General features: G+C 39.0%; 3 protein-coding genes across 3 annotated transcripts; 2 read left to right on the forward strand and 1 right to left on the reverse strand.

The window, feature by feature from the left end:
• Nucleotides 1–5564: 5564 nt before the first annotated feature.
• On the forward strand, nt 5565–9877 carry LOC105380747. The gene is made up of 7 exons (XM_038110806.2): nt 5565–5704; nt 6035–6167; nt 7182–7336; nt 7713–7844; nt 8313–8432; nt 8969–9067; nt 9530–9877. Exons 1-7 carry the CDS (start codon nt 5576–5578, stop codon nt 9653–9655), a joined length of 894 nt encoding a protein of 297 aa, XP_037966734.1. The 5' UTR covers nt 5565–5575; the 3' UTR covers nt 9656–9877.
• Nucleotides 9878–10765: 888 nt separating this feature from the next.
• LOC105380705 (gastrula zinc finger protein XlCGF49.1) lies at nt 10766–12624 on the forward strand. The gene is made up of 3 exons (XM_038110704.2): nt 10766–10946; nt 11460–11553; nt 11882–12624. The coding sequence occupies exons 2-3, from the start codon at nt 11468–11470 to the stop codon at nt 12375–12377; spliced, it is 582 nt and encodes a 193-aa protein (XP_037966632.2). The 5' UTR covers nt 10766–10946; nt 11460–11467; the 3' UTR covers nt 12378–12624.
• Nucleotides 12399–13837, reverse strand: LOC105390103. Its single transcript, XM_011561343.3, has 2 exons — nt 13588–13837; nt 12399–13058 (listed from the first exon to the last, which is right to left on the reverse strand). Exons 1-2 carry the CDS (start codon nt 13795–13797, stop codon nt 12819–12821), a joined length of 450 nt encoding a protein of 149 aa, XP_011559645.2. The 5' UTR covers nt 13798–13837; the 3' UTR covers nt 12399–12818.
• Nucleotides 13838–14021: the final 184 nt, after the last annotated feature.

Below are 14021 nucleotides of genomic sequence, written 5' to 3' on the forward strand. Positions count from 1 at the left end.
AATTCCTGGTCTGTGACTATTTTAGGGACAATATACCTAATAATTTCATAATTTACATTAAGATGCCTACTGACTGCCCCATAATACTATTAATGAATAATACATTACACTCTGTCCTTTATATAATTTTTTTTTTGACATTCGAAATCCCATGCATATTTGATGACTGCAAAGGAAAACCAACTTTACTTACCTTCCAGACATAAGGAAACGTCAAAAATGCAATAACATAGTGGAAGCTCTATAGTAGCAGTTTTGAGAGCATCAATTTGAATTTAGCAACGTAAAATTCTTTGTTCGAAATTCGACTTCATAGTTGACAGCCGAAATACGTGTTCATTTACAAAATTGAAGCTTTACTTTAATTAAAATTACTGCCCTCCGAATCGTTGACAGGAGGGCAGAAAGTCGATCATTACAGTCGAGTAAGCGTAGTGTTTGCAAGATACGCAGTGGATAGTAATGATTGACTTTCTGCACTCGAATCACAATGTATCATTCTTTGATGAAGGTTTTTTTTTACTGATTAAGAACTAAACTATTACTATTAATTTTATTAATAACGTAGTTTTTAAAATCTGTATATATTGATGGAACTACATCGGTAAATTTGTAGTTAGATTGTGAGCCTTCCAACGTTTGTCATAATAACTAAAATTGATTGTGCATTTTGCCGATGTATTTATTTGGATGTCATACGTTGTGTATGTGTCAGATATGAATTGTTAGTTTATTATGTTAATTTATGTATGGATAAAATACATTTTTGAATAATGCAAATGTTTATGTGGTTTTATTTGTCTAAACCTATTCAGATTTGACTTAGCATAGGCATACAGCATATCACCAATGATTTCAAAAGGAAGGATAGGCCCGTCAGAACGTTTTGTCTAAAGAAAATAGCACCCGCGCGCTGGCCCTAATTCATACAAATTATGACAGATTTATGAGATTTTATGGACAACGCGACGGTGTCATTTTCTAGAGCGGCTGGGCCTGTCCTTACGCTAGTAATATAGTATAAGTCAATGCATATCACTAATCAAATTCCTCTCCTAAAATTCCAACCAAACTAGGAAAGGAACAGGTAGACAGAACTGAAGACCTCTCTTCTGTCTAAGTACCAGTTTTGTATCTGCAGATATAGTTTTTCCGTTACCTCTAACTGAAAAACTATAACTGCAGATTATACACACAAGTTAAATTCATCTCAGGTTCACAGTTAAGGGGGTGTCTCTGTCGCAGGCAACTGGTTTAATCTCCTGTTTGATTGAACCACTAGCCCGTTCATTGGATGGCGCTATTCAGTTGTATGACTAAAGGACAACTCGTCAAGTCGTTGATTGTAACGTTCGACGTCTTGACTAAACGTCATTCAGCGAAGTCGTTGAATGGGATATAGTATAGCAACTTTGTAATGTCTGGTTAGGGTGAACATCACCAGACAAGAGTCAACAAAAAGACTATGTTACAAAGCTCTTATCTCACAAATTAACTAAACAATAACAATAAACGTTCCTTCATATTGTTGTTCATACTTATCCAGTTTCGCCATTTTTTTTCTTTGAAACTATCCGCCCGCGGCGTAATAATAGGTAAATCCATGTTGTCACACTATTTTAACACAAACAACGCACTTTAAAGCTAATTTATTTGCAAAAAACTAACAATATAGGTGCTTTTTGTGTCAGCTGTTAGCTGTTAGACGCCATATTTGTTTTATTCACCACCTGACTGATTTTAAGTCAGCTAACTAGTTGGACGTTTTGTGACGCTTGTACAATCAACGTTCGGCATAGTCATACAACTGAACAGCGCCATCCAATGAACGGGCTAGTGGTTCAATCAAACAGCAGATTAAACCAGTTGCCTGCGACATCTCCACGACGAGGAAATCGCTACGATACTATCGTCTCACGCATTTCTAAAAGTGTCTAAACACGGCGATGCTGTACAAAAGGTTGCAAACATGAAAAACTATATCTGCAGATTATACAAACAAGTTAAATTCATCTCAGATTCACAGTTAGACAGCTGTACAAAAGGTTGCAAACATGAAATAGAAATGTTCAGAGTTTTTCTGCTTCGAATTCTGAACATATTTAGCCCCACAAAATTAAAAAAAATCCAAATTCTTTATATCATGCGTTTTGGAACTCTTCTTGTAAGTTTCATCATCATCATCATCAGCCAATAATCATCCACTGCTGGACATAGGCCTCTCCCAAGGAGCGCCACAACACTCGGTCCTCGGCCTTCCTCATCCAACCACTACCCGCCACCCGCCTAAGGTCGTCAGTCCAGCGGGCAGGAGGGCGTCCCACGCTGCGTTTGCCTGTTCGTGGTCTCCACTCGAGAACTCGTCTGCCCCAACGGTTATCGGTTCTTCGGCAGATATGACCAGCCCACTGCCACTTCAGTTTGCATAATTTGACAGCTATGTCGGTAACCTTAGTCCTCTGACGGATAACCTGTAATTTCATTGTAAGTTTGACAAAACCTAATCACTAACTGTAAAGTATAATAAAAAACAAACGTTTTTACTTTTCTTATTCATAAATTAAGAGATAGGCCAAAAACAACAACTCTGTTGGAAAATCGGATAGTGGTAGGTTTTACTCAATGACATCTATGTACCCAACAATAAGGCATATTTTCGTTTAGCAAACATCGATTAGGCTATTCCTGCTATAGGTACCTACCATAGACCTACTACCTCTAGACTGGCAATCGCCGTGTGCACTATTCTCTTTCTCACTCAAACCATAGATGTTGCCGACAAAAAAATTAAACCTAAATATGGGGAAATTTAACTTATCATAATAACAAAAACAAAACTTGAGTATATCGTCGGTTGATAGGAAAAAGACACTAAAGGCTAATTTTTCAATAGCCAGATAAAAGTTTTGCTGGGAAATAATTTTGATGCTGTTGCGTCTCAATGTTTCTCAATGTTTTTATTACCCAGATAACATTTATCTGAATATTGAAAAATCAGCCTTAGTGAGTTTTTCCTGTCAACCGACGATATAAGAAAAAAAACTTTACTCATACTTATTTAATTTCAATATAATTATTTAATATACACAAACTGAGTGGATTGTATGATTCATTGTCTTCGTCCAATCGAAACAATCCTCTTCAAAATGTGCCGAACACAATTTTTGTATGTTTCTTTGGTTCCCAATTTGTGCGACCGGTAATGTCTATCCATTTTCTTGATATTTTTTTTTCTGTCGGAAACCTATGAAGCAGAGATAAATGGATGAGCATGAGCATTATAATCGTGGGCCAAATATGTGATGGGGTTTTTTTTAAAGGAAACACGTATTTCGTATCAATACAATAAACTTTATATTATACAGAAGAAATCACACATAGAAGAAAAAAACGAAACGAACGTTTCCTCACAATGAGAGGCACCTCATTTGAAACAGGAGAATGACTTCTACAAAATACAATCTTCACAAAAACCGAATTCGTGCGCCCCATTTGTAAACCCAACCCGAGTCCCTTACAATTTCTAGTATTTTCTTTGCATACTATAATATTTGTAGGTAAAATAAATTTTCAATAACTTGCAACACCATGTGATTTGTTATGATATGGTACCTCGTAATTTTTACTTAAAACTGATACTAAAAGACCTTACAGTATTAAAATTAGTATCGTTTTATATTAAAATCGAGCCAATAGATAGTACTATGATGAATGTAAGCTTGTTAAACTTGATAGTATCTACTTACATGTGAAAATATATCTCATCCATCATTCCATCGTGTTTTCGTTCAATATGCTCAATACAACCGAACAAAATCCACCCACCCATGTCACACACTCGTTAAGTGATGATAATAGTCTAATAAACTTAATAAACACCCACAAATCACTATAAAATCAAAAATAAATAGCATTTAGAAAATTTTGTTGTAACTGTCAGCCTTTGTTTGGCACAGATTTTTCATTTGTTTCATTGTTTGGCACAGAGAACTGACGTAAACAGGCGCCACAGCAAAAAGGACAAAAAACATTAACAGCTTAACGTTTCTTTCTTACGCTTAATGTAGCTAAGCGTCTCTTTTTCGCAATGTCAGAACTGTCACGATTATACCCCTGTGGTACCTACAATATTAGGCGTAGGTATATTTCATATTCGTCAAGTCGAGTCGACATCGCGTGCAGACGACTGGCGTGTTTTAATGCAATAAATTACAGACCATTTCGAAAACCAGTCAAATATAGGGACGGTTTTATGGCGGAGACAACGTTTAAATAATGTATGGGTAATTAATAAGTATATTATTTTAAAAAAAACGAACAATAAGAAAATTATTTCAGCAGTGTAGGAGCTATCACAGACAGACACGTTAAACGATAATAAGACGAATGTGTTTACGTCGGATAAAAAACACTGAAATTAAGTGAGATCCGTCCATCCATTTTGGCAGCAACTTACCTATAAAACATAAATACAAAAGTCTATGCAAATATAGCTACAAAGGCAGACACAAACTTATGACACCTCTTTTGTGGTCAAGAGTTTAATCTAAGGAAATGTTTTTCCATTGATACGCTCCTACATATTCTTCAGTCGAGTTTACTTTTTGTAGGGTTCACCATTTCTTGGGATCCAGAGGCGAATGGCAAACGGAAAGCTTGCCTTGTTACTATCTCCTCATGGCATGACGCCGACTTATAAACAGATCATTGGAAAGCTCGGCTATGATCCATTTTTTACGATACACGCCGCCCCCGTACTTGGTACTGCCTGCTGTTCCATGTACAGGGTGTTCACATTTTATTAGGTACGTCTAGGTAGCTTTTATTTTAGGCCCTTCTTCTCTTGGTAAAACCTGCACGCATGCCAAATCTAAACATGCAATGATGTTGGAACAGAATCTAAACGTATTGTAAAATATAGCCATAAGGTTTAAGTACCTAAGTACCTACTAGTTTTCAAAAGTCTAAACAAATAAAAAAATAAAGAACAAAATATTAGTCACTTACCGTGACTGATCTAAATAAAATCATCCTGTACTAGAAAATCATGTCTAGGTATGTGTCTTTTCATGACATAAATTTTCTGCAAAATTGGCACAGTGCTCGGGGGAAACTCGCTGAAACGGACCGCTGAAAGGTAAGCACTAAACTATATATCTAGCTATAGGTACGTTTTTGTTACTTCTACTATGTTACTAGATTAACAACGAATTTACTAGGTAAGTACTTACTTTAGCCGATTCACTTAATTAGGAATCTACTTACCTACTAGGTACTTACATACTTATCCTAGGTTGCAGTAGGTAATTAAATTACTTAAGTAGGTATGTACCTATTAATATTATCATACCCTCTCTGATCATAAATATCCTTCCTCCCGAAGGTTGTCTTAAAACAATAGCTTTAAGCGATAAGACCGGCATTTTTTTTTATTAAGTTAACCGGCTCTTAAGTTATTTTTCATGTGTGTGTATAAAAAACCAAATATTCTATCTACTTATCTATCTACTACGTGAAACTCCTCATTTCCTCTCTACACAAAACCACTCACTACCCTCAGCCCCCAGCTCCAACCATGGCGATGAAAACCCTCACCCCCGGGAGCCACCGGCTGCCGCGGCCGCAGCTGCACAGCGTGCGGTTCACCAACGACGACGTCCACTCGCTAGAGCCCCTGTACCCTGCACCACGGAGGGAGAAGAGGGTGAGTGTGGCTTTGATTCTGGCTACTTTCTGGGCAACATCATTGTGAGACTGGCGCTTCCTTGTTAGGAGCTCACACATCATCTAGTTATAATTGCCGTAAGACCGCAGCAGAAAACTGCTCATTTACTGGCCAACGGAAAAAACCGAGTTCTTGTAACTGTGATACCCTCACTTAAACGAATGATGACTGTGTTATTAGTTTCAGTGTCCCTATTGTCTAAATAAGGGCGTTAAAATGGAGAACCCTCAACTGTTCCTCGTCAGCCAGCCTTGCAGTAAAACCCTCCTACACCTCATCCACAACATCTGATAACCGCTCCACCTGCAGGAGTACCAAGAGTCTCAGCAGAGCAGCCTGCCGGCGTCCACCAGCTCGTGTCCTGGCGGGGACTCCGGCGCCGGCAGCCCCGACTCGCAGGAGTACCAGCCGGCGCAGCTGCGCTACAATATTAATGAGCAACGTGAATAATTACCACTACTGAGAATTAGTGTTGCCCAAATTCAGTCTTGGTCTTGCAGTCTTGGTCTTGTTCTTGCGTTTTTGCAAGACCAAGACCAAGAACAAGACCGCGTATTTTTAGCAAGACCAAGACCAAGACTGACCGTGCAAGACTTGAGCAAGAACAAGACATAGCCTGCAAGACTCTTGCGTCTTGCAGAGCGCTATTTCACTGAGTAGTTAGGTGTAACAGTTCGGTGTATAGGTAAGTACGTTTAGGAATTCTATGAGATGCAAAAAACTGTATCAAAGAAAATGAAAAACTGGACCTATGCGCATTACGACTAATACCATAAACATAGCGAATAAAAAAATATCTATTAAAATCAAAAATTAAACTTTAATAAATAGTAATAGACTAATAGGTAATTGCAAGACTTGCAAGACTCTTGCTGCAAGACCAAGACCAAGACCAAGACTGGGAGCGCAAGACCAAGACCAAGACCAAGACCAGGTGTATTGGCGCAAGACCAAGACCAAGACCAAGACCAGGTGTATTGGCGCAAGACCAAGACCAAGACTGGCTAAGTCTCGTCTTGTTCTTGCATTTGGGCAACACTACTGAGAATAGAGGAACCAAGCTAGCACCTTTTTTTCCGATGATGATGATAAAACTTGCACTCCACATCAACGCTATTCCACATGGTAATTTCGTCTTCTTACAATGCTCGTAATTTAATCTAGTTACATGCCCGCACATGGCATCTCCCAGTCTCAAGGACCGCCACAAAAATATAAGTACCTATCCACACCTTTTTTCGTCCAGACATTACCAACTACCTAATAATGCGTGTAGCACTCGAGAACTCGTTTAAAATCGTTCATCAGTGTTTCGGCATAAAAAGGCGGCTCACTGCCATTTCAGCTTTCCCGTTCCTGCTTCCAGATTCTGGTTTCTAACTAGTTAAAAAACTATATCTAAGTACACTAAACACTAATATGGAGTTTTATTTACACAAGATACCCTAATTCCCAGGCATCAAGCTGCTGACGGCTATCAACCAGATAGTGCAGCAGCGGGCGGACCTGGAGCAGAACAAGGCGACCCTCTCCTCTCTTCTAGAAGAGCTGCGGAGGAAGCTGAAGCGCCGCGTCGAGGAGTGCCAGAGCGACAAGAAGGATAAGTTGAAGGTCGGAACTTCTTCTTAAAGTGTCGGTGATAGATGCTTGAGCTGCTGGATTAGGGTTTGTTGCCGTGGAGACAGGATATATCATTGAGGTCAGCGTTAGTCGTTGTCTGCAAAGAGAGCGTGAAGTTTAAGTAGTATTTACTTAAGTGTTTTTATTAAATTGAAATAAAATTCTCTTCTAAAATCAATCTCCTCTTGTAAATTTGTAAATTCCCTCTGCTCAGTATACTTACATATTTAGTTAATAGTTAATGGTCAGCTACTCTGCAATCCGACTTGCTAATCCTTTGACCACGATGCCAATCGATGTACTTTCACATAGTTAGTATTTTTCACGTTTGACACCCTTTCTAATAACAGCCTCCCCCCACACACAGATGCTAAAGCAATCCAACCTGAAGCTGGAGCGCGAGAGGTCCTCGCTGGTGCACGAGCTCGAGCACCTCGGCCGCCATCTTGAGAAGGAGGAGTCTCATCACGTACAGCACGCCAGGACAGTTGTGGCTCAGGTGGGTGATGGAGATGAGGAAAATATGTAATTTATAAATACATGGAAGTAATAAGTACTTACGGAAGTCCTGGATTTTATTTAAGGAAATAAGGGCCACTTGCACCAACATATTGAAAATATTATATATTAAATCGCGATTTAGTGTCAAATTTTATATGGACTGACGTTTCTTAAATCGAGATTTGACACTAAATCTAGATTTAATATGTTTCTGCAAGTGGCGCTAGGTATCCATCTCCACTCTGACACCGAGTTCTTCGGTATCGGTGTGAATAGCTGACTAAAGTGCCATTCAAAGATTATATTTAACTATATAGATATTAAATGAGTCTGCCTGCCTTATCAGAAACGGCTAGACCGACATGATTGCAGTTTTTGCTAAGTACAAACTTATTGTTTGAGAGGTACCTATTTACCCTACTTTTAATTATCTATCTACTCAGTGTTACCCTGTTTCCCCACACAGGCAATCCAAGGAGTGGCTAAGGGCACGGGCAACAACGACGCGCTGTTCGCGCCGTGCTCGCTGGCCAACCTGCCGGCCGCCGTGTGCCGGAGTGTTGCCAAGAACGCACCTTCGCGGGTCGTGAGTAGACTGCTTTGTAGCTGAGAGATTCCGTCATATTCCAGCCCTTGACTAACTGCCACTTTCAATAACTCTAGAGTAATTGAAACTGGAAGTAAGATTCATGCCTATCTACTTTACTTTTAGTCGGTAATTACCGCCCACACCATCGTATAGTCTACCCCTACCTACCTTCGCCTCTATGAAGGAATCACCATGCTAGATCACAGTATCTCAATACCTCATACCTGCTGGTAGCGCTACGGTAAAAGCGTAAAAATGTTAGGATAGAAAGAAAACAACCAGTTAGGTACGTACCAGCGGCCTACAGATACCGCAATGTCGCAAATCCCACTAAGTACCTACCTATCTAGGTTATCGCTTAGTTGAAGAAAGGAACTTTAAGCTAATTTTGACCTAAAATATTTGCCTTGCCTGCCTTGCTTTACAACACCTGTCTATCTATAACTATACGGACAGACGTAGATTTAATGTTGACATTAGCTTAAAGTTCCTGTCTGCAACTTGGCATGTAGTTAATTATCTCCTAATTCCAGGCAGACAACAAGCTGGCAGCGGCCAGGCTGATGCGCGACATCGCCGAGCTGCGGCAGCGGGTGGGACAGGTGGAGACCAGGCTCACCAACGAGCTCAAGGTAACTAATGGGAAACACACTTTATTAGTACCTATACTTAACTGGGGTTGACCATGTTGGGGTTGAGGTATATATTCTACCTGTGGGTTATATATTCTGTCTTATCATCAGACTGTAATCGTTTTCATGACACTCACAGTCCTCGGTATTCATACAATTAAGCTGTTTAATCTGAGTGTAGACATCTCATCATCATCATCATTGGCTCGTAGTAACTATCCACCACTACACATAGGCCTCTCCTGAGCGCCTTAACGTTCTGTCGTTGGTTTTCCCCATCCAGCCACTAGGTATACCAGCTACCCCTCTAAATCGAATCGGTCCAATGGACTGGAAGCATAGATCTATAGGCTTCTTTACGCACGCCTGCGAAATCTTAATAGTCTCCAGCCAACTCGTTAAGACCTCATCTCATCTGAACACCGTAAGCATGATGATGTATAATTCGCAGTGTATTTACAGCGTAAGAGGCAGGCTGAGCTCGACATTGTGCGACTGAGGAAGGAGCTGTCCACCACCAAGAGTAGCGTGGCGTCGCTGCGCCTGCCGCCGCCGTCTTACCGGAACCAGTGCTCCAAGTTTGCCTGAAGCAAAGAGTTTTAAAGAGAGGCCTGAATACAAGATTTAGTCTGAGGAGGGGTAATATGACGCCATATTGGGTGAATTTGTAAGCGGAGAGGCATGATAAAATTGTACTTGCCGAGAAAACAAACTTGATTTTTATTTATGGCTTTAATATATTTTTAACCTGTATACTTTAGAAGCTATTTACCTAGTTACCTAACATTACAAACATTATACTTACTTAAACCTACATAGTAGAAATACCATATAACAGGTAAGTGCCTAGGTACCATCATAGACTCTACTACATGCTAACTATACAATAATTATAACCATAGTAACTGTAATCCTTCTATAATCATAATAAATCTGTACTTAACTATATTCATTTAATAAACTATAAGTAATATTGTAATTTAATGGCTTTCCTTTATCTGCATTATCATGTGCCATACTTTCCACATTTCTTATTAGATGTAGATGACTATCTAACCGCGGTGAATGCTTAGTTTACCTATAAAATAGTATGGTTGAAGGTTCGATTCCCGGCCGCGGCCGCGGCAGATTTAATAGGGTAGGGGTAGGCCATATAGTTAAGGGTTAGGATTGTTACTTAAACAAGGTGAGATTTCTATCTACCTCGAAATAGAAAACCTTATCGCGTCTACCGTATCCTAATCCTAATCCTAACTAATATTATAAATGCGAAAGTAACTGTGTCTGTCTGTCTGTCTGTTACTCTTTCACGCCAAAACTACTGAACGGATTTGAATGAAATTTGGTATACATACGGTCTAGACCCTAAGAAAGAACATAGGCTACTTTTTATCCCGGAATTCCCACGGGAAATCTTTTTAAGGCGAAGCGAAGCGCGCGGGAACAGCTAGTGAAGAAATAAATCTCAATATAAGTAGTAGGAATAGCAGCTATCCTGCTGTTGCTGCCATTCAATGGAATAAAGGCCAGCCTGGGATGGTATAGGCCGAGCCCGACTAACAATCCTATGATCCCTAAGCATGAGCCATAACTATCCATCATTATGCCATCAAGAAAACTCAATCTTCCTATGCAACAGGGTCATTCACAGAACAGTAAACTTAGCTGATTCGACCGATTGACAGTTGACATGACAGTAGATAATAGCTTACTCTGTGACATGCGCGTTTTTTGCAAAAAATGAGACTCAATTTTTTACATTGTTTTTACTTCCCTAAATATACGAAATTCGGTGAAATGCAGATGAATTCCTAGCAGAACTAAGTGCCCAAATGAAGTGATAAACCACGGCTAGAAATCTGTATAAAAATAATTACCGGTGAGTCCGTTAAACCTTCTTAATTTATGAAACTTTGTGAACACTTTTTTGTGTGAAATTTTACAGGTTTGAGAATAAAAAATATGTCGTCGGAGCTATCGATTATTTTGGGGCAGTTGTCAAGTTCTGTGTATGCCTTTCTATTCCTTAGTTAATAAACTTACTTTATTTACTTGAACGAAGTTGTTTGTAAACAACTTTGTAACCTCATCCTAATAAGTTTGTTTTTAAGAAAACTGGGAAAAAGTTAACAAATGTCCTATTTTTGACAGAGAACCTCATAATGCAAATTATAGCTGTATATTTATTTATTTATTTAATACTTTATTGCACAAATATGAGATATAAGTGTACAAAAGGTGGACTTAATGCTAAAAGCATTTTCTACCAGCCAGTATATCCATTGTTAAACAATATTATGATGTCATGGTTGTAATTTTTCTGACCAGATTTGCATAGAAAACTGTAATTACCATGTCTCTGTCCCTAATTAATTGTTAACATCTTTTACAGGAAGAAGCATGACCGACAATAACCTTGATGGAGACTTAGTCATTAAAATAGAAAGTGATTCGTCTGAAGATGCTGCTGTTTCAAAACCTAAACAGTAAGTTCTAAAATCATAATATCATAGTTTCTTACTACCGAGAGTCTCAAGTAAATAGACAATTTAGTCAGTGAAATCAGGCCTTATTGATCTAATATAGTTACTAGTTACTGTAGTTAAAATGCATGCCAGCCAAACATAAAAATATACAAATTGGTGGTAGACCACATGAGGTTGCAGCAGTCAACAGTATTTGTTTGACATTCAGAAAAATGTTACTTTACGACACATCCATAGTAATACATCTATCTGCAGGTAAAAAACTCTTCTCATCTTTGATCTATAAGAAACATTCAGAAATTTCACTCATATCATAATTTAATTACAGAAAACGCAAACCACGGGCGCCAAAACCTCCTCTCTCCTGTGACCAATGCCCCAAGATGGTGAAGACGGCTGCCGAGCTACGGAACCACATGAGATGTCACACCGGAGAGCGCCCCTACATGTGCACTTCATGTGGCAAGACATTCACACAACTGGCCCATCTCACCAACCACTGCCTTGTCCACACCGGCGTAAAACCATTCAAGTGTAAAGAGTGCGAGAAAAGTTTCTACAGAAAGGTCGAACTAGACCGCCACGCACGCATTCACACCGGCGACAAGCCGTACAAGTGTGAAATATGCCAGAAAAGTTTCACGCAAAAGAACAATTTGGTGATGCATTTGAAAGTGCATAATGGGGTTAGAGAGCATGAGTGCGCTGTTTGTAAGAAAAGATTTATGACGCGGAGTAAGCTGATGCTGCACAGTAAAAAGCATTTGAAAGATAAAGACGGGTTAAGTTTAATAATTAAAGGCGATTTTGATGTTAGTCAATAGTAATCATAATAAGTAATTTCTAATCTAGTAGATTAATTTTATATTAATGAAATGAGTTTTATTAATTACAAATGTGGGTTATGTTATGTTATAGTTGACTTGGTAGTATTCAATTGTATAAAAAGGTGTTTTTTATCGAACTAATTAATACAATTTTAAGACTTCGATGTTGTAAGTATTAAAACGAATAGTGTAATGAAATGAAAGTATTATTGTATGTCGTAAAATATACAAGTTTACAAAGTAACTTTTATTTTTTATTCATTTGGATCCGATATCATTATCCACATCTTCTAAAAACAAAAAAATATGTTTCTCTTATCAGATTAGACATGCGCATCAAATATGATGTACTTAATGCACGATATAATTCCGAAATTCACATCAGTATAGGTTACATTCACAAGTCTTTACGCTGATCACTTACAAAACTCCACTCCACTAACATTGCGCCCTATTGCAACAGCACCGCATAGCGAACACAATACTGGCAGCCAAGAAGAAAAGAGTTTGCATCTCTACAATAACATCCGTGTACGGTATCGGAATAATGACAGTGCCATTCAGGTGGCTCAGCATGGCGCGCCGCACCTTGCCCGTTCTCTCCGTGGTCATGTCGATGTAGGCTTGGTAGACCTTCTCTGTCGTTGTTGTGGTCGTTTTCCGCTTTTCTCTTATAGGCTGGAATGTGAAATGTGCGCAAATAAATATAATAATAATAATATGTGGGGACATCTCACACACGGCCATCGGACCCTAAGCTAGGCAGAGCCTGTGTTATGGGTATCAGACAGCTAATATATCTACACAAATACATATTAATTATAAATATCAAGACCCGAGTACAAATATCTGTCGTTAAACAAATATCTGCCCCAGCCGGGAATCGAACCCGGGACCTTCGGCTCAGCAGTCAGGGCCACTAACCACTACACTAAATAATAAAAATAATACACCAGTCCGCCGTCAAATACATTCGTCCATATACCTACCGATAGCTATATCCATTGGGCTGATAGTATAAAACGACGTCTCGTATACATGATGTATAACGCGCGTGGATAAAGAAACAATATATAAATGGGGGATGTAAGTACTCATGCTATTTCGCTCTTATCGTAGGCTTACAAATCCTTCTCACACTTTATCAAACAGCTGCCATTTTCGTTGGAGCATATTTTCTGATAGTATGATTTCATGTATCACTTACAGCTTTGTCGTCATCCCTAATCAGCTCATAATAGGCTTCAGTACTTGTCTCCGTTTTTCGATACTTATTCAAAATTACTCCCAGTACGTTAGGTTGGGCCAACCTTGGCCCCAACTTTGGCTCATTGGAGTCTGCATCATTTCTTTGAGTTTTTACTTCATTTATTATAATAAATATCACGCTTAAGGATTTTAAGAGATGCTGTAGCATTTTGGTGATAAAAATACCTACAAAAATTTAGGTTAGGAGGCTGAAGCACGGCTGAAGTATAAGTCAAAGAGAAATCAAATGACATTTTATCTGTGCGTTTTATATTTATTCTGGGCCCTGAGTGTGAGTTTTTTGACTTATCGAGAAGTGAAATCGAAAACGCAGATTTGTATGGCGCGGAGCTAGTACAGCTACTTACCGCTAGGTGGCGTGTCTCCCGCGCC

Source organism: Plutella xylostella, chromosome 24 (assembly GCF_932276165.1).
Source record: "Plutella xylostella chromosome 24, ilPluXylo3.1, whole genome shotgun sequence".
NCBI lineage: Eukaryota > Metazoa > Arthropoda > Insecta > Lepidoptera > Plutellidae > Plutella > Plutella xylostella.

Bases quoted from the DNA above. Each gene is read 5' to 3' on its own strand.
- LOC105380747 (XM_038110806.2), top strand. From the start codon at position 5,576: ATGGCGATGAAAACCCTCACCCCCGGGAGCCACCGGCTGCCGCGGCCG. The intron at 5,705-6,034 runs GTGAGTGTGGCT...CTCCACCTGCAG, and splicing joins CACCACGGAGGGAGAAGAGG to GAGTACCAAGAGTCTCAGCA. The intron at 7,337-7,712 runs GTCGGAACTTCT...CCCCACACACAG, and splicing joins ACAAGAAGGATAAGTTGAAG to ATGCTAAAGCAATCCAACCT.
- LOC105380705 (XM_038110704.2), top strand. From the start codon at position 11,468: ATGACCGACAATAACCTTGATGGAGACTTAGTCATTAAAATAGAAAGT. The intron at 11,554-11,881 runs GTAAGTTCTAAA...ATTTAATTACAG, and splicing joins GCTGTTTCAAAACCTAAACA to AAAACGCAAACCACGGGCGC.
- LOC105390103 (XM_011561343.3), bottom strand. From the start codon at position 13,797: ATGCTACAGCATCTCTTAAAATCCTTAAGCGTGATATTTATTATAATA. The intron at 13,059-13,587 runs GTAAGTGATACA...TTCACATTCCAG, and splicing joins TTAGGGATGACGACAAAGCT to CCTATAAGAGAAAAGCGGAA.